General features: G+C 34.9%; 2 protein-coding genes across 2 annotated transcripts in view; both read left to right on the top strand.

The window, feature by feature from the left end:
• Positions 1 to 940, top strand: part of LOC110462199 — an 11,884-nt gene extending 10,944 nt beyond the window's left edge. The window contains exon 4 of the mRNA XM_021516045.1: positions 736 to 940. Within this exon, the coding sequence (XP_021371720.1) occupies positions 736 to 932 (197 nt within the window). The 3' untranslated portion in view covers positions 933 to 940. The remainder of the gene's footprint in view (positions 1 to 735) is intronic.
• On the top strand, positions 810 to 16,876 carry LOC110462198 (A-kinase anchor protein 10, mitochondrial-like). Its single transcript, XM_021516044.1, has 10 exons — positions 810 to 1,541; positions 1,808 to 1,906; positions 3,011 to 3,095; positions 3,432 to 3,692; positions 8,397 to 8,541; positions 8,942 to 9,050; positions 10,830 to 11,013; positions 13,477 to 13,556; positions 15,606 to 15,643; positions 15,935 to 16,876. The coding sequence occupies exons 1-10, from the start codon at positions 1,427 to 1,429 to the stop codon at positions 16,049 to 16,051; spliced, it is 1,233 nt and encodes a 410-aa protein (XP_021371719.1). The 5' UTR covers positions 810 to 1,426; the 3' UTR covers positions 16,052 to 16,876.
• The last annotated feature ends 3,821 nt before the right edge of the window (positions 16,877 to 20,697 follow it).

Below are 20,697 nucleotides of genomic sequence, written 5' to 3' on the forward strand. Positions count from 1 at the left end.
CTCTGTTTGAAGTTTGTTCTCGCTATATCTCAAGTGCTGGATGGAACTTTCTGAAATTTCATATGTACTTACAGCACCTACCATGGAGTGCTATATCTTTACTTCATACCAATTATTTTAAAAATATTCAGGTGAGCGATACAGGCCCTCTGGGCCTCTTGTTTGTTTTGTTTTACCCCCTAAAGTGGGGAACGTTTGTAGATTGTCAAAGCAGCTTTATTCAAGCAATTATCCATATTCTTGCCAGGTATAATTGTGCAATAATGGAAATATTTTATTCAAGCTATCTGCATGGCTAGAAATTAATTTCAAACACCACTAGTCATTCATACTATTAGTTTCCAATTTTACTAGTTTATGTACAAATTCCACTAATCCAGTTTTATTCAACATGCTATTTGTAATATTAAATTTTGACTACATAAGTCAATTAGGCTAGCAGTTTTAAAACCAGTAATCCAGTTGGAGATTTTGCTAGTCTCAGGCTAGTGTGCTATACCGTTTTTGTCTAGCCTGGTATATGTAAACACAATTGCTGTCATTCCTCTCTCATCTCTACGATATATAACTGGACATATGCATAGTACCTTGTAGTCGATAGGCAGGTATAATACCCTCTGGTGTGGCCTCCAGGACACAGATTTTTGCAAAAGAATAAAGTTAAATAATATTTGATTTCTGTCTCATTCATTAAGAAATTTGACGAACATTGATGATTCCTTTGTCTTTCTACAGGAGATTGTGGTACCTCCTTACATTCAAGGATGCCAAATTCCTCACGGTTATCCAATACATTGTCTGAAATCTTGAACGACAAAGATGCCCTAGGCTTATTAATCAAATACATGGATGCAATAAAATCGGCCCAACATATACGATTCTGGTTGGATTCCAGGCATCAACATGGAGTAGGCTACGGACTCATTCGTTAAATTCTGCAAAGAAGAGTTTGTCCGCAGGCAAATCTGTGGACGAGATTAAGGTAGTGTCACCAACTGTAGCAGGGGAGATAACTTCTGATGAACAGGTCTGTAGTGATATTTGTACAACTAGTGAAAACATTAATTTCCACCAAGATAATGTGTCGCAACTCTCTAGTAGATGTTCTAGTCAAATAGGGGTGAACGATGAATGCAGAAATCGTCGTTTATCATCAGGCTTGGAGTCTGTAAATACAGAGTCTAGTCACAAAAGACATGGGTCAGACAGTGAGTTGTCTTGTCCCCAACAAATAGAAACAGAAGGACAGGTGTCTAGTCCCCATTTAACGCAAAAAGATGGACAAGTGCCTCAATCCGAACTGTCAACTGGACACGACAATTTACCCAGGCTTGGTGCTGTGATAGGTGATAGCGAGGGGGCGGAAAGGGGGGAAACATATTCCCCGGGGAAGGGGCAGACAGAACCCCCGTGTGAGGCAGAGGAAATGGACAAACAGGATAGCTCTACTGTGATATCTAGGTCAAGTTCACAAGAAGACGGTGAAAGAAAGATGAAACGAGGCGTATCTGTAGAAGATATTGCAGAAAAATTAAAAAGGAGTACGTATTATTTTAACATTTTCTTGTCTCTATATATATATCTTAAATGATGTTATATTTACATCACATTAATTCTATTGCACTAACTTTGAAGTCTTCAAAATTATTCATGTTTGTAATTTTTATCAAAAATTATGATATGTATCATATAAGCAAGCTGTTATGAAATGAAATTAAGGAAACAATCTTCAGAGACAGTATTGCAATAAAGTACAAACTGTAAACCGTTAAAATGTTAAGCATTTCTGTATCTTTTTCTTACAAAGGTATTGAGAGAGATGCAGTTAAGATTTTTCAAAAATATTTGTCCCATGATGCCACAGATCCTATTGGTGCTCCAGACAGGCTACGCAATGAAACCATACGTAAGTTTATGGCGAAGCATTCAATAAAATTATTTGTACACATGTATCTTGCTAATGGTACTACTAGAAGGGACAATGTTTTTGCACAGTCTGTGCATCACATTTCCTAGGGCATACCTCAAATTCACTGTCATCTACAGATGCCAAATTCTGCATGAGAGTTTCTGTAGAGATGGTAAAGAGTCATATGCCTGCTACTGAAATTGGGTATTTTGCTACTCTCTAAACAGAGATATGTCCTTCTCTTCTTCACCAACCGTCATGTACACCCTGTCCTCTGCACAATTACCTTAGTCTGCTTGTGAGACCATCATCAAAAATTTGTTTGATTTTAGTTTCCCAACTGACTCACTAATTAAAGGCACCTACACAAACTTTTATTTGGAACTTTTGCCAAAAAAATGCTTTTGATGAAAGTTCAGACACTTTAACTCATTTACCCCTGAAATTTCATAATGAATTATTCCAACCTTTGAATTGGAGGAGTTCAAATGTGTCTTCAGGGATGAATGAGTTAACAAAGTTTATGTATAGAAATATGAGGTATCTTAAACACTTACAAGATGATTAATAGAATCTCCCCCTACCTTGAGGGTGTGACAGAAATCTCCAACCCGATGGGGTGATGTTTTTTGGTTGTGTAACCCGAGGCTCTGCCAAAAAAATCACCCCGGGGGTTGGAGATTTCTCTGTTACACCCTCAAGGTAGGGGATGATTGTTTTTCTCCCATCCTATTATTTCAGTCACAGCTCCTCCGACAGTAGTCTGCCATGTTTGGAAACAAAAACACATGCGGGGTATTAATATCGTCACTCACTTTTGATGACCTCACAATTACCGATGACGCAGTTTAATGACGTCACAATTGAACACATGCTAATCGGCATGAGGCTATCTTCCCCTAGGGGGTGACAAGCTGATCTTTCCCGGCTAAAACGGGAGACACACCTGTGAAGGGTGGGAGAAAAGACATGGAACCCCATTAAAGATAATATTTTCAAAATCAGAATTATATTCAAGACACCAACATCAACTGACCAAAGGTAGATTTAAATGAACACTGTACATTCAAATTACAGAAAGTTGTCTTGAATCTGTTACAGACAAGATTTGCAGGGAAGACGGCCAAGTTGATCCACAGTGTTTTTCATCCTGTCAGGATTTTGTTTTCAAGAAAATGGAGAAAGAGTGAGTTTTGTGATTTGGACATTTTGAATGCAGTGAGTCCCAGCACTTATAATAATGTTCTGTATCTCTGAAAAACGTACTTTTTAGCCACTTATTGTTCAACTTTTATTGTTGTTATTGACAATGTTTTTGTAACTATATTATATCATACATGTTGTTATCAATTCATTTATTGGATCTAAAGGTCTGTTGAATTCAAATATTTATTGAAATATATGAAGAATCTTCGTAATGCCATTTTTAAATGAGGGGACTAACTCTTTTTTTAAGAAGAACCCATGGCAACTAATGACTAAATGGTCAGGTTAACTTATCTTTACAAAAAATGCATTGAAGGTTTTACCAGGACTTCGTAGTGAGCGAATACTACTACATGCATCAGATCAACCTTCTGACCAGTACACAAGTCCACCTAGCTGACGTGTTGTACAATGAAGGGGCACTCTTCTACTTTATGGAGTACCTTGAACAGGAAGGGGGAAGCCATTTTCTCCAATTTCTTTTAGCCACAGACAACTTTCAGCAGCATCTCATGTCTTGTGGTGGTCAGTATGATGGGATGGAGGCTCAACGGGATGCAATGGTGCTATACGACAAGTTAGTATTAAATATGGAAGCATGCAACAAATTACCATATTTGGTATAAGTTTGCATACCATCATTTGCATATACCTTGTTTAATGTTTCACATGCTAATGACATGAATGAAGTTTGTGTTGATACTTTCAAATGTTTTATTATATTTTGATTACTGAGATAATAAATTTAATCAACTAAAAAAACCTGATATCTTTCACACTATTTTTTTGTACTCATCAGAACAGCCCTTTTTATACGTCTGTCAAATTTGACAGGAGTATTATGGTATGGCGTCGTCCGTCCGTCCAGCGTAAACTTTTGTTCGTCCAGCAGTCTCCTCCTACATTGTTCGACCGATCTCTTTGAAACTTGGTTTACATTATAATTATGATATGAAGTTGTGTCTCCCTTAAAAGAATTTCGATTCAGCAATTTTTGCAAAAGTTATTGCCCTTTGATCATTTCAGTATTTGATTTTTTTATCCGCAGATTTTCTCCTACATTTTTTATAGCATGTCAGCTAACCTCTCTTAGAATGATGCAGATCTTTTTTCAATGTAAGAAAGTATATAACACTATATGGCATTCGCCGGGCGTATATCGTTCTGCCCCGCGGTACTCTTGTTTTCTCATTTTATTCAAAGCCGCAGTTTTTCTGTTACGATACAGATGAAGTGATAGCAAAATGAATGTTTTCGTACATCTTGATGCTACATACTCTCAGGTATTGATTTACCTACACATTGACACCATTTGAATCTTCCCAAGTAATAGAAAAAAGCAGAATTGTGTTAAAAAGCGCACTGCCTAATCAAGTGTCATGTCATTGGTAATGTGTTATATCCCTAACTAACATGATGTAGTCATTTTTTGTTGTCTATAGGTAGTTTTGAAATGTTAAAAATTGAAAATTTAATGTTTTACCTGTAGAATACCATATATATTTCACTTGTACGGCGGCAGAATCACGATATTTTCACCTGTGGTTCGTACTCGTGAAAAATATTGGTATTCTGCCATAAGAGAAAAATATACATAATAATGATATGTATCCCAATGATATCATTGGGATACCTTCAAATAACCTCCGTCTAGTCCACTAGCTAGACCTAGCTTATTACCATATCAGTTAAATAATGACCAATTCTATAATGTACCGTCTGTGAAAAGTTTATTTGATACAGTTTCAGTGGTTGATATATGATTACATGTACTTGTACTCAATCGATCTTTACAACACAATTTAATATATTTCACAACCAATTTTTTCGCTATTGAGATATTCTTTTTACATCTTTTACACTTTTGCTATTTTTTGTTTGATGTTTTCTTGTTTGTAAATGTCTATCTTGAAGGTTATATCGCCTAAATAACTGACATTGTTGATGGGCCGTTAAACAATACAAAAACAAACAAAACATCCAGCTTTATCAAAGAATTCCAAGTATAGTCCATGGAGATAGATGCTCAATTTAAAAAGAAATAATTGTCAGAAGGGTATCAAACTGAACAATATACAATATGATTGCAATTTAAATATATATCTTATCGCGACCTGGCCACCGATCACTGATTTATAACTTAATTGATATAATACCTATACATGTGCCAAAACAAAAATATCTGACCAGGTGGTCGATCAAAATATTAATCCGTAATTGCAGTTTCAATCCACCCTCCGCATTCTGATCGATCAGTACAACTGAACTTTCGTCATTACTCAAGAAAACATCTACTGCTTTGCGGCCTACACACTTGTCTCTGCTTTGCAATTGAACTTACTAATTGATAATGAATATGTAAGTAAATATAAGAAAGATATATATTCCATTATTCATCTCCAGATTTGCAAATATATATCGCTATATAAGGTCATCGTTGTTCCGTATCAACGACTTGACTGTATTTGCAGTGATTTTTACCGATGTTGACTGGGATAGTTCGAACTACTCTTTATTGAAGTGGCTACAATTTCGTGTAATTCGAACAGGATTGACAATATTTTTTTTTTAAACTACCTTCAACTATAAAATTTCAACTGATTCCCACCACCAGTACAAACCTGGGTGTGGTGATTGGCATATCTTTTAGAATGGGCAGTAATGGACAATATTAAAACACTTAGTGGACACATCAAATAAGCTTTTGAAAAATATTGCACTTCAGCGATATTTCATTTCTTTATTACAATACAATACAATGGCTGTGAATTGCAATATACTGGTTTATGACATCAGCCTTCAACAACTCCAGATGAGATTGCTAATCCATCGCACATATACGCCTACCTGTTTATGTATGGTATACACATTATTTTACCTTACGTGTGTAGAGCATGCACAGTTCCCATCATCTCCTCCTGTTACCTATGCTCTATACCTTCAGCAGTAATAGCCTTGTACACTCTGAACGAATCTATATACTGAAGTGTCCCATATGGAATACAACATGTTGTGTGTACTGTACATGTACCACAAGCTTATAGCCCAATATCAGCAGATGGTAGACTGTTCAAGTCGCCTTCGTCCATGGTCTATCTGTCTTTGGTCTGCCCTAAAACAATTCTTGTTCTTTTCAAAGAGTACTGGAGAGATCTTCCTTAAAATATTTCACATGAATATTCCTCATTGCCCTTAATTATGCATATCAAATTTTAGGATTGATTTGAAAACCAATCCTATGGGCGCATCTTGAATTTTGATAGTTCAGATTTGTTATCGCTTTTTCTCAAAAGGTATCTCAGGGATCAATTTTTGGGTTGATCAGAAAACCAAGATGGTCAACAAGCGGCCATCTTGAATTTTGAGAGTTTGTTAGCTCTATTTCTCAGACAGTACTTGATGGACCTTTCTCAAATTTCACATTAGGATTCCCATGTACCCTTAGATATAGTGATGCATATCAAATTGTCAAGATGACTGACAGGTTGGCATGTTGAATTTTGAGAATTAGAGGTTGTAAGTGTTATTTCTCAAAAAACGGGTTTGATCTACCTCAAGTTCTACATGAAGGTTTCCAGTGGTCTGTCAGTGTACAGAGACTGATTAGAAAAACAGGATGGCCACTATAGATAGCCATCTTGAATTTGGTATTTCAATTTGGTTATCACTTTTCTCAAGAATTATTAGATAGATCTTTATCAAATTTATATGTTCATTTTCATATATAGTTAAGTTGTGCATGTTTCATTTTGAGGCAGAAGTGATATATCACTACATACATGTACATTGTATTTCCCAAAAAGTACTAGACAGATCTTTTTCAAATTTCAATCTTAGGTTCACCTTTTTACACATTTAGTACTGTGCTAGTAAATAGGCCAAGTAAAACCTCACTTTGAAAGAACAATGTTATAGGTACATATCATTATGAAGCGTAGATCAAAAGTTACCACAAGGTGGATTTATTGCTTACATGACTCAATCCAACAGATATGAGAAAAGAATAGATAAATACTACATAGAACCTATGACAACATATGACTGTGCCTCACGTTGCCTCACATTTTGATTGAATGTGCCAATTTTTAACAGATTCGAGACAATTTCATGATATGCCTGATGTGAGAACTTAATCCCATGCAGTTAATTTGTCACACATTGTCGAATCTCTGTTAAATTTGTCTATATCATAAAATTAGACATTTGCAAAAATACATTCTATAATGATTTGAATATATCTATGTGAAATTTGTACACATCATAAAATTTGATAGTTCCAAAAACACATGTCATAATGATAACTGACCATTTCGCTGTGTGTATGCATTTTCTAACGTTTTACCATTCAGTTTCCTTTTGGCGTATTAAGTTTTGTAAGTTCCCCTTTTGTTGTCAGGCCCGATACATCTCTATTGTTTCTAGGCCATTAAGCAAATAACCAACCAACTTATCAGTTTCAAATTGAGGTTCAAAGTTTGTAACAGTACGCTTTTTATTGTTAGCTCACCTGGTCCGAAGGACCATGGTGAGCTTATGCCATACCGCAGCGACCGTCGTCCGCCCGTCAACTTTTCCTTTAAAACGCTACTAGTCATGAACGACTGAGCAGATTTTGACCAAATTTGGTCAGAAGCATCCTTGGGGGAAGGGGAACAAATGTTGTATAAATGGTGGGTCTGGCCCCCCTGGGGGCTGAGGGGCGTGGCCCAATAGGGGTAATATAGCAAATTATTCTTCAAAATCCTTCTTCTTCTTTAGGAATGAAAGGATTTGTTCCATTTTTGGTAAGAAGCATCCTTAGGTGAAGGGGAACCAATTTTGTTTAAACCGTGGGTCTGGCCTCCAAGGGGCCTGAGGGGCGGGGCCCAATAGGGGAAACATAGCAAATTATTCTTCAAAATCCTTCTTCTTCTGTAGGAATGAAAGGATTTGGTCCATAATCGGTCAGAAGCATTCTTGGGTGAAGGAGAACCCCAATTTTGTATAATTGGTGGGTATGACCCCTTTAGGGCATAGGGGTGGGGCTCTGTTTGAAGTTAGTTCTTGCTATATTTCAAGTACGGAGTACAAGTATGGATCTTTCTGAAATTTCATATGTACTTACAGCACCTAACATTGAGTGCCATATCTTTAATTCATACCAATTATTTTAAACATATATTTAGGTGAGCGATACAGGCTCTATGGGCCTCTTGTTTTTCAATATTTTTCTATAAAATGTTTCATATGATACTTGTGTGATGGACTAAATAATCCCATGTTTGAACACAATTTCTTTCAGATATTTTTCTTTGCAAGCTACAGATCCACTTGGTTTTGATGATAAAAAAAGGTTTGAGATAGAAGAAAATATATGTCGGGAAGAAGGTCCACTTCCGGAGTGTTTTGCCAAACCACGAGATATCGTCCTTAAAACTATAGAGAAGGTAAGTCTCCAAAAACACTGTTCTACTTAACAAAAATCTTGATGATAAAATAAGCTGTAAGAATTTAGAAAGTCGCAGTACTAGTGTAACTCTCTGTTTATTTCGTTTGAAAGTCAGAAGAATTCTGATTAAATTTTACCTCATTATTTCGATAAATTTTACTTCATTATTTCGATACAAGTGATGTTGGATTGATACTGTACCTTTGGTATTTGTTTCAGTGACTCTGTCAGTATCCCACTTTTTAAGTATTTTTAAGGGTCAGTTTTTAGCTCACCTGGCCAAGCCATTCATCATCATGATAATGTGTTCCTTGAAAACACTTCTAGTTAAGACTATTATAGCAATGTTTGCAATTTTTCTGAAAATTTGTCTCTGATGTAAATTTTGTGTATTTCAGGCATACTTTAAGGCTTACTTACAGAGTGATGTATATTACAAGTATCTATCTGAGCTGGTTAGCACAGTGGAAACAGCCAACTACCCACCTCGACAACGTAAACGCACCGGTCAGTACACTGCAGAAAATCCATGATAGAAGCCTTAATAAACAACAGCTGATTTCCAAAGGGGAAAAGGATACAATGTAGAACCAATGTCACTCAAAGTCCCAATATTTCGGCCTCCTGGCCTTCTTCAAGGGCGAAAGTCAACGATTGGTTCAAGTGATGTCCATCTTGCCTCTTCAGAGGTTTGAAATCAGTTGTTGCCTTTCACCCTTGAAGAAGGCCGGCCAGGAGGCCAAAATATTGGGACTTAGAGTGACATTGTGCTATTCGTTATTTTTCGTGATAGAAGAGTTAAAATGACATGTTGTGTATCCCTGAAAAAATGTAGATATTGTTATTAGAGGAGGGGTACTGTCTACAGAGAAGACAATAATTTTGAAAATGCTTATGCATCATTAATGCAAAAACTGTTAATATGACAATATAGCTAGATTGCAACTCCATATATACCAACTTAAATGATTGACCTATGAAAAATAGTGTTAATCTATTAACCCATTAAATTGAAGCTAGTCGTTTGACTCATTTTACTCTAAACTTTAAATAATCTGACCTGAAAATTGATGAAATTACCACTTTTACTGAAAATTGATGAAATTACCACTTTTACTGATAGTTGATGAAATTACCACTGTTACTGAAAATTGATGAAATTACCACTTTTACTGAAAATTGATGAAATTACCACTTTTACTGATAGTTGATGAAATTACCACTTTTACTGATAATTGATGAAATTACCACTTTTACTGATAATTTTACCATTAACTGCATTGAAATAACATTTCTAATTATAGCTTACATTTAAGTTTATAATTAAGTAAAGGGTACCAACAAGCTTAACTACATAGTTTCTGGTATTATTATTGTCACTATTGTGAAATATTTGCTTAAGTTCTTTTTCAAACGAATTATTCGATAAAATCCCAGGCTCTAAGTAATTTTATTGAATTTCAGTTTTTCAAAATTTGCTGTTTTAAAAAAGAAGTAAATAAGAAAGAAAGAAGAAAATTTGTGGAGGTTAATTATAAACACAGGAGCTTCACATTGAAAAACCTACATTTTGCAACTATACTGTTGTCATCTAGGAATAATCAATGAACTGCACAAAATGAAAGTCTAATTTATGGGCGACAGAATGTATGGAAAAAAAATGAATATTGAAAAATACGTAATTTAACAAGGGAAACTACTCTTGCCGAAAACAAGCCATTCGGAAAGATATGTCTCGCCTGTGCCTCGCTTTGACCATCAATGCACATGTCAAGTTTGGTTGGTCTAGCACTTAACGCTTCAGGGAAACTAACTTAAACGCAAAAACCTTATGTTGATGGAGATGCTGACAAAGTCAATGGACCATGAAAGGTAGGCAGCATCCAGCATTTGATGTATGGGTTGAGATGTGCTACCTTATAAGATGCGATTCTATGGTCCAAGTTTGGTTGGTGTAGCACTAAGTCTTAAAGTTTCAGAGAAACTAACTTAAACGCAAAAACTTTATGCTGACGCCATCGCCGGAAAAGCAACACCTTAGTCGTTTCCGCTACTTCGTGGCGGCGAGACAAAAAACACTTTTGCTTGCTTCATCATTTATATCAAAGGGAGAACATTCTAAGTCAAAAACTCTTGAGTGGAACTCTTCTACACAGTTATAGCTGATGCAGTGGTGCCCTTTACCTTAATGTTTAAGTTTTGTTCATATGCAGACAGTTTTGTTTTATTTAACAATGAATAAGAATAAAATTTTACCTTCTTAAATTGCCGTTTCTTTATTCACAGCTAGTGATGCCTCCTCAGAACACAGCAGTCACAGTGCTGGAAGTGAAAGTCGATCGTCCAAAAACACCTACCTGGCCACAGACACGAGTCATCTACGTCACAGCATGAACAAGCTCGACACTGCCATGAACCTTGATCCTGGGCTCCTGAACCCTGACCTTTTATGGAAAAGACACAGTCCAAAGTAAATTTCTGCTGAAATAATAATTTGTTTTCCCTGCATGTATAATGTACATCACTTGAGTTAATGTAGCCATTTGCACTATGGCTAACTAGCAGTTGGTCTGCATACATGTCTCTACTACCAGGTATATTTTATATAACGATAATAAACGTGTAATGGCTTTGCTTAACACTGTATACTGGTTCTTAAGGTCGATAATAATAAAGCGTTTACCTAGATCCCAATCCAATTTTTAAGTGTTGATGGGTTTGTAGGTTCATGTAGGTAGGTAGGGAAAACATTTTATCAGCGCCCCACATCAGAGATACGAGTGCCGTATAATAATCATGGTGTCCATCTGTCTACACATTCATTTACAGTGATTATCTCTGAATTCTAAGACTTTTAGAAATTTGACACGGTGATACACTGTGATATATTTACGTGCAAGGTCGGGTTACTATTACTGAAAAAGACCAAGGTTGGGGGGGGGGGGGGGGGGGGGGAGGTTGTACGGTCAGGCACATGGTGAGTCTGTCAGTGTTTTAGTTATATTTTGACAAATGTTCCTCTTTTTCATGGTTTGAACTCTTTTTACTGATTTGAATCTTGATTTAATCCTTTAAACCTTTGTTTTAATTAAAGGATAATGTGCAGCTTTATACCTACTCAGGAGTAAGAAGATCCAATGTTTTGGTTAAAGAGAAAACAAACAATAAATGATGGACAACTGACTAAATTTTAGAAATATTAATACAAAAATAAAGGCAAAATTTTGATGAAAATAGGTGATGGTTGAATTTTCTCATTTGCTTGGGTTTAAGCAAACAATTAGTGTGTTATTTGAGGCCTTAACTTTGTATGGCTTTTCAAAATATTTTATAGCTCTACTGAATTGTAAGTATTGTATACCGGGTAGTTTACTAATTATTTTTTAACTCAAAATAACAAGTGTTGTTTGGTCCATTGGGAGTTTATCTTAAGAAATTCATTGCTTAATTTTTTCGCATGTTCTCAGCTTCAGTTTGCACTCTTTCGGTATACATTTATCACATTCAACATTTTAGAAAAAAAACACCAGGTGAAAGCTATTACATAATTTGCTGTAATGAGCGCCCTTCCTTTTTCTGTTTTTAGATGAATTGAAATTGTATTGACCCCATCTGAGTACTTACCGGGCCTGGTCAATGTTTTATAGTACTTTAAAGCACATATTTACAATACTTACAAGTCTGGTGACCATAGCTGGACTTGCTGTAAAGCGGATAAAACATTTGATTTCCAAACCTCCAGCCACACTGGAATGTTTAGAATGTCCTTTGATAATCGAAAACGGTTCAACTTTACTGTGTAACTCATATTTTTTCATTCTAATAGGCGCCCAATTTTAATCCAGTTTCTTTTGTATACCTGGTATTACCGTAAATCAGGATATTTGTATGCAGGTTAATTTTTGAGAATTTCTCAAAAACAGCTGTAGTTTGATTTTTACCTGTGTATCTTCCCGAATCAGGGCTATGTGCAAAAATATGTTGACACATGTACAGGGTTGAAAATTTGTAAAATAAACTGGTCATGAAATTTTCATGTTCGGCCAGAATCAGACTCTACTATTGCATGCACTTCAAAAAGGGTGGAAGGGTACACTCAAGAATATCTGTACATGTTTGTGCGGAGTCAGCACATTTTTCTTCAGTGACCAGGACTAGCTGATTATTTTTACTGGTGATCCACCCTGCACCACAACGATAGAACCCCCCAGATTACTGTGACAGGTCCAGACCTTGCCAGCGTTTGTAAAAACAGTTCAGGAAAACTGGTGCCCTGATACAAGGATAAAGCTTATTTGACACTTACTGTTTACAGTCGGTAGATTTGTACGTGTTTTATTTTTGGGAATTTGAATCTTGCACAAAACACAAAGATTCACACATTGAAAATATCCCAATTTGCAGTATATGGGTATATCCACGAAAAATTTAGACAGCACATATTTACATGACAAAGTATGTCCCTCAACTAGCTATGGTACTATACAAATATACATATGTTTTTGGAAAAGTCCTAATAAACATGTTTTCAAGGTTTTCCATATAAATAGTTTTCTCTATAATAAAACATTTTGTTAACTTTTTTTCTCTCAGAGTAAAACAGTTGTAGAAATTGATTTTGCTCCTAAAGATCTTTTAATCATTATGAATACCATACTTGCTTGCAATAAGCCAAAAGGCCAAACGCTAAATCTCAAACTCAAATGGAAGATGTGATTAAAACAGGAGAGTTAAATAATAATTTGGCATTTCTACTGAACTACATTAAAAATGGGTTGACTTATTACCAGGCATGAGCTTATTGCTCGATAATACAGTATTATTCCTTTTTGCTAATATCAAGGCCAACAACAAGTTGAAATATCTGCTTTCTTAATTCGTAAAAATAAATAAAGTTTATATGTTACATATTTCCTTTATCTTGTATCTACAGAATGAGCTTGGGAAAGGTGGACACCCTTGGGGAGTTCGTGTCAGAGTTTGACCCCAACCCAGACCAAGAGAAAGTCAAAGGTACCAGTATATAAGCATTTACTGAAAAACGCCAGTATAGTTGGTGATGTTAAACTTTTCTTGAGGTTCTGTGTCCTGCTGGGTGTCTTCGGCAGTATGTTTCAGTGAGGTAGCACTATAAAGTCGGCATCAGTTCCGCGCTATCACAAGGAGACAAACACGAACATATCGTAGCCTCCCAAAACATACACACATACACTACATACATGCATCTTGCATACAGGGGAGGCCGTCCTTAAGGTGGCTCTACCCTTTTGCAATTAGCCAGCAGAATTCAATGAAAGTTTCACATAATGGTTATGTCAATATGTATAGATGATTTAACTGGTAAAAAAATACCAAAAAATTATTTTTTTGTCAAATTCAACACTTTCACATTTTTTGAGTGTGTGGCATTGTTCAAAACTATTACAACAATAAAATAATGAAAAGAAACATTGCATATTAACCCTACAAATATTTTATTTATCATTGAATATCTACAACATGTTACAAAAAGCGTTTTTTATTGAAATTGTATGGACAAAAGTTACTAAATACAAGCTAAAAGCAAACAGGACACATAGTTTCATACAAAAAGAATGAAAAATTGAACAAAATACACACAAATCTTTATAATCATTTATTTTACATTTTACAATAATTTTGATCCTGATGAGAGTTGTGTACCTTGAAAAAAAATCGGAACTTTTTGCAGAGGGATAGAATTTATACAATGTCACTTTTTTTCTTAGAAAACGACGGAAATAAATTAAATTACTATATTTAATTGTCAATTTACTGTTCTTTTATGGAACAAAATTACTCTCAACATGTACACTTTGGACATCATTCCATAGCCCGCTCATGCATGGTATATTTACATGTCAGGTACATATGTAAGGGCATAGGCTATCGCATGGTATGCCGTTATCGCGTGCAAACATGCACTTAAATTTTATAGGGATCTTGATATTTTACAAACCACTATTTTCACAGAGTTATTGTAATTGCATTTGTGAAAAGATTTAACTGACAGAGCGTAACTCGCTCGACAACAAAAGTCGTAGCGACCAAGAGCTTGTGAACTACTGTTAGCACGTGATACGTACTGGTGAGGTCGGTAAACAAAACACATCAGTCTGCATTCCATGCACCTCATATACGACCTTCTTCAAGTCGTTTGATCTTATGTCAGTGTTTTCCCATGAGTTAATTAATGTCTTTGTATCATAAGCTTTTTTTTAGAAAAATGTGTTAAGTTAAGTATCGATATCGGGTGTTGACATATCGCATCATGCACGTGTTCTATTGTTTACCCAGTGTTACTATAATTTACACTACGGTAATGGAATGCCCGATACGCAATATGGAAATGACGACACGAAAACACGCCAAGAAAAACATGTGTATTATGAAGGGTGGGAAGTCCTTAAATGACCATAGCTGTTGATAGGACGTTAAACAATACTAAACCAAACTAAACCAATCTTGAGCTTCTATTGTTATTCTTTTTTTCCTTAAGCAAATCAATGTTCAATGTTTTAAGGAGACACGGTAGTCTAGTGGCATGGTAGGACGCCGGGCTCGTGACTGAAGGGTTGCAGGTTCGAGTCACGGCACGGCACTGTGTTCAATTTTTCAGCAAGATACTTTACTCAGCTTGTTCCAGTCTACTCAGCTGTAAATGAGTACGTGGTTAGGTAGTACTAGAATTGTTGAATGCTAGTTGTGAGCGCTGAAATGGCCGCAATGGCTGTATGCTCCCCAGGGAGTTGAGAAAAATATTGGCTGGTTGCAAAGGCCCTATAACAATGGATAATAATTTGTGAACCGCTTTGAGACAACCTACGAACTAGGTTGTGATAAAGCGGTATACTCCAATTATTATTATCATTATTATTCAACTTTATGACTCTTAAGATATATCAGGTTTGAAGGAGCCCTTGTGGATATTAAATTTCCCCTGGCTTTCAAATTTCTTGTTGGAAATACAAAATATACGCAAGTTTTGACAAATTTAAAGATACCTGGATTTTAGTTTGTGTTAATTTTGTTTTCCTATTTCAGCATCTGGACTCTTTAAGAGAAAGAAAGCAAAAGAAAAGGTAATAAACGTTTAATAAGGACATTTCAGATATAATTCTGATTTTGTCCTTAATTTGATATCTTGGATAGCTATAACTGGAAATAATCTTGTTCGGAAGGTAAGTAATGGACATGTATCTCTAATGATCTAACAAAAGAAATATTTTCGAGAGGTAACCATGATACTTTAGAATTGTTCATACTGTTATCAATATACCATTTGTTTTGTTTTGTTTTGTTTTTTACCAAGCCTGCAAAATTTTATCAAATTTCTTCTATGACCTTGATTAATCAATGCTGTTTTTTTGCAGGAACAAGAAGATATGGCATTAAAGATAGCCCAGATGATTATAAATGATGTGACCTCAGTCACACAGACAATTGGTGCGCTAAAAAACCCACAGCAAGATCGGGATGACGGAAGCTAGCGATGTGTCGTGACTGCACGCCAATGTATGCGGGAGACCTATTCTGTGTTTTAAAAAGCTTGTAATCTGTGGTTAATTGATCTTCAATCATACAACAGTGGCAGAAACTGGTGTAGACTTTAAACAAAAATTTGAATTGGTCAATCTTTAAAGTTTAAAATATGTAAATGTATTTCATACCTGTGTGATGTTTTCTGGCCCGGTTTTCTGGAACTCTGCATTGCTCGAACATGTTCGATTACTTGGTAACACACATACAGTATGTATCACAACATATCATAATACATGAATGGGACTCATTGGTTTTATTAACTAATGCGGATAGTTCTCTTTATGAGCAGATGTATACGTACACTTGTCTACAAAGCACACTCGTGGTGTATCCATTTGCACCACATACTTGCATTACTTGCATTATTGGATACAAAGTTATGTTCCAGTATTTAGATCTTAAACCTTTCACTCTTAGGTAACTATATATAGTAGACTCTACCATGCATTTATGGGGATGAGTCCATTATGGTCTACAGTGGTGAAAGGGTTAACAATCACATTCATGTTATGCAGTACCAATATATAAAGGATCTCAAAGATGTTCAAAATTCAGCAAACACGAGTCAAAGTCTTGATGTTTCAAAGTTTTCCTGATTGTCCCACAATTAGTTCAAAATATTTTAAGTTTGACTGTTTCGCCGACACTGTAAGAGATATAACAACAACCTAACCCTCGATGAAAGTCAATATTTATACAAAGTGGGTGATTTACAGCATATATGTGGTATATGTAGGTTCTAACTTGTGACAGATATTTCATGTCGTATGTTGTAGGACANATCAAGTCTGTATTCTCTCTATTAATCCTACATTATGATAATACGCTCTGTATCAAAATCATACACAGTAAACAGTGAGGAGTTTTGTGTTGTTGAAATTTTCCGTTAATACTTGTGGTTATTAAACCAACATTACAATACTTGAACGCATGTGCGAACACATCAACACATTCTGAATTTTTTATTTTTGTTGCATTGCCAAGATAATCATTTACACACCATAAATTGTTTGAAGACTGAAAACTGGAAAATTGGCATCCACAAACAAATCCACTTTACAGAATTTTTTGACAAATGACATAGTTTAACATCAATATAGGCAAGGCTAGACTATCAAGATTTTAAATAACACATCAATAGTTTTGGATATATATATCTAGCTAGCGATAGTAATTCTAATCATATCCTAATTAAATTACTAAAAAAAACTTGAGTGTTTTGATCGACTCTATATAAAAGAAAAGAGTGATACATTTTTCATATGATACATGAATTAAAAACTTAATTTAGAAACAATTGTTATATATTAATTTGTACTATTTTTGTATATTTTTAAAGTAATTATAAAATTAAGGTAACAAAAAGACTCCTATACACAAAGAAGAGTTCCACTTCAGTGCTGGAGTATTCTCCCTTGTATATATAGAAGATTCGACAACAAAAAGGACAATTTCTTAGTTAGAATTCTCTCCATGGCAAGGTAGTCATCTTTTATTTTTACTGGTAATCTGTTAAAACTGGACAAAAAAAATGGGAATGTGTGGGAACAGAAGTCGGTGGGTTGCAAGTTTGACAACTGAAACTTCTTTCAAAATATGAAAAATGGATTTTTTTTAAATTCAAAATATATATATTCTGTTTTTCTAAAATTTTGAACAATTAAATTGCTAGTATTTTTAAAAATGCATTACAAGATATGTTTTAAGTGGAATATATCTGTAGAAAATAACTTTTTATGAAATATTTCTGAACAATGACAATGGGAATAAATACATTTTGCTTTGATGGTCCTTTTAATTACATTAAGGGAATACTGACAAGTCTCATTAGGAATTGTGTGCTGTTATCACTTGGTTAGTGTCATCATCATTTCTTTTGTATATAATTGTATATAGATATCATATATCTGCCATTTAGATGACTGTTAAAGTCACTTACTACATACTATTTCAAACTAATTAACATAACCAGACTTTTTTTTCACCTTTTCTTTGTTAATATTGACCAGTGTCTCCAACAGCCAGAGCAACGGAAAAATGAATGATGTTTATATTTACGTTAAGGAGTGATAGTATATGTCTGACAAAATATGTAGGTTGTGTTGGTGGAAATGCTTCTCTTTTCCTCTCTAAAACAAGAGGATTGATTTAGAACAGGAATAATAAAATTAATATTCTTTTATATCTTGGGCTTCAATGGGACACAAAGGATAATTAATGCAGACAAAAACACTTCTGGAAAATTCTAGGGCAACAATTTATCAGGAGAAAATATATTGGCTTGTAGTATTTAGTTGGGGTGACTGTCTCACAGAAAGTGTTAGACAGCAAGCTAGGTAGGGTTATCAAATCAGTAAAAAATTAAAACTGAGGACCTCTTCTTAATTGTTCATCACTGGTCAAGTTTTTTAATTTGTTTTTGCAACATTTCCACAAATGAATGGTATTTTCCAATGTGCTTTTATATAGTGTCCTTCTTGAGGGTAATTGTTTTTAAAGGTCTCGTATACTATATCCTGCGCTGATTTTCAATCCGAATGTTATTGAATGGCACTTGTTTGTAGATTGTTCAGGTGTGGCTGTGTGGGTAGATTTTATGTATGAAATTTTTGTTATTGTTGTATTTTTTTTGTGATGGACAATGTTATGATTATTAAGTATACAAACATTATTATATTGATTGTGATTATAGGTTTGTTATTCTCTGATATTGACTATGCCATACACACTCTAATCATTTCTAGACTATCATACAACACTTTATAGTGCAACAATTCAGTTTAACAAAAGGAAATTAAACCATCTGTAATCAATGCATTTTTTTCTATGCTTACGGAAAAGAAAGATTTTTGTTTTCTTAGCAAACAAGTGTTTAAATGTGTATCAAAGCAGAATCCCACAACTGTTTAGGGTTCTTAGGGGTCAATCTACCTGCAGTGTAAATTTGTAACAGTAAACCTGTGAGTTTAGAAAGAGTTATCTCCCCTACACAACTACCAATTCAAACATACAGACATTCGACATTTTTAACAGATAAATAAAATTCATTTGAGATGGGTTTTTTAAGATGCATACATTTTTTTTCAGGATGAAGCTTTTTTAGCGGAAAAAATATGTTTTAGAGAAACTTTAAAGTATATCCTTAATACACTAGCTCTGTTTTGTGACAAAGAACAAATAGCACTTCTGAAACATTTTTATAATCATGGATGCTCAAATTAGGAATGTGTATTTTTGGATCTAAACTGTAAGTCACATCTTCATAGTTTGAATATATATGTATGCAAGGAAGGACTTGTTCTGAACTGTGCTAATTACAATATGAAATTTAGTCACTAAAACTCTAAAAAAAAATCAAGAACAGGTATTTGTTCCTCGACTAATATCCAACATGATATCCTATTATAAACACTACATGATAATACTGTATATTTCATCTGGGAAATGTATAATAAATCAGATATTTATTGCATGGATGTTATTGATTGTGGTGTTCAAATCCTCGCAAATAAGTCGATATGAAGGGATGATGATTGCCAATTGCAAGTAAGAGGTTAACAGTGTTGCCCTGCAATGTAGCATTATTGTGGTAATTCTAATTAAGCCATATTGTGGTAATTCTAATTAAGCCATATTGTGGTAATTCTAATTAAGCCATATTGTGGTCATTCTTATTAAGCCATATTGTGGTCATTCTTATTAAGCCATATTGTGGTCATTCTTATTAAGCCATATTGTGGTCAAACCTGTGTATCGATTTGTTGTGATACCAATGTTACATCATTGGGGAAAATTTCAATTGTTAACGTTTTGCCATGAACCAGCAAATTAGTATGAGAATGAACTGAAAAAGATAAACATGTTTAAAATGACAAGGAAAGGTCTGTTATTTATGATTTGGTCATCACATTTCCATCTTTCAATGATCAGGTGAAGAGAAATGTGTGTAATGTATATATTGTTTTTANGGGGGGGGGGGGGGGGGGGGGGGCCTTATTGCAGGACAATTAAATCAGATTTGTTAATGTTTCGACTAAATTGTATTTGACTTCAGAGGGCTTATCACCTGACACGGGTTCATTGCCGGATAAGTACAGTACATGCACATATACTTTTACTTCTTAATGGTAAGCAAATATTCTCAGACATCCAAACATGATCTGTTTTTTTCTTCCAACTGAAAACTTCACACACTTTGCTTTATACCACGCGTCGACTTCTGTAATGCTGCTAGTCAAGTAGTGACTTGATATACGTTTTTAACATTTAAAATCCACAGTTTCCCCATGTCGATACAAGTTTTCTGCTCCGTTGGAATATGTAATGTCAAAAATGACGGCTCTGTTAATACCCTTTGCGGCTGAAAAGAGTTGACTAGACTGGAAACTGTTACGAAATCTAGCATACATGTGATTTCTTTGATACGAAATGAAAGGAATCGCACTGCACCGAAACGGCAAAATCGATTGTCTTTGAGCTTGGTGTAGTTCCAATGTAATGTTCGAAGGAAATGTATCGGCCGTGCGATAGGTCACGATTTTGATGTCTGAAACCAATTAAATTTACTGTGAAACTTTGATATAGCCCAAGGGTG

Source organism: Mizuhopecten yessoensis, unplaced genomic scaffold (assembly GCF_002113885.1).
Source record: "Mizuhopecten yessoensis strain PY_sf001 unplaced genomic scaffold, ASM211388v2 scaffold10759, whole genome shotgun sequence".
Taxonomy (NCBI): domain Eukaryota; kingdom Metazoa; phylum Mollusca; class Bivalvia; order Pectinida; family Pectinidae; genus Mizuhopecten; species Mizuhopecten yessoensis.

Excerpts from the sequence above, each read along its gene's own strand:
- LOC110462198 (XM_021516044.1), top strand. The coding sequence starts at position 1,427 with ATGGACAAACAGGATAGCTCTACTGTGATATCTAGGTCAAGTTCACAA. Across the intron at positions 13,557-15,605 it reads AGACCAAGAGAAAGTCAAAG|CATCTGGACTCTTTAAGAGA; the intron begins GTACCAGTATAT and ends TTCCTATTTCAG. Across the intron at positions 15,644-15,934 it reads GAAAGAAAGCAAAAGAAAAG|GAACAAGAAGATATGGCATT; the intron begins GTAATAAACGTT and ends GTTTTTTTGCAG.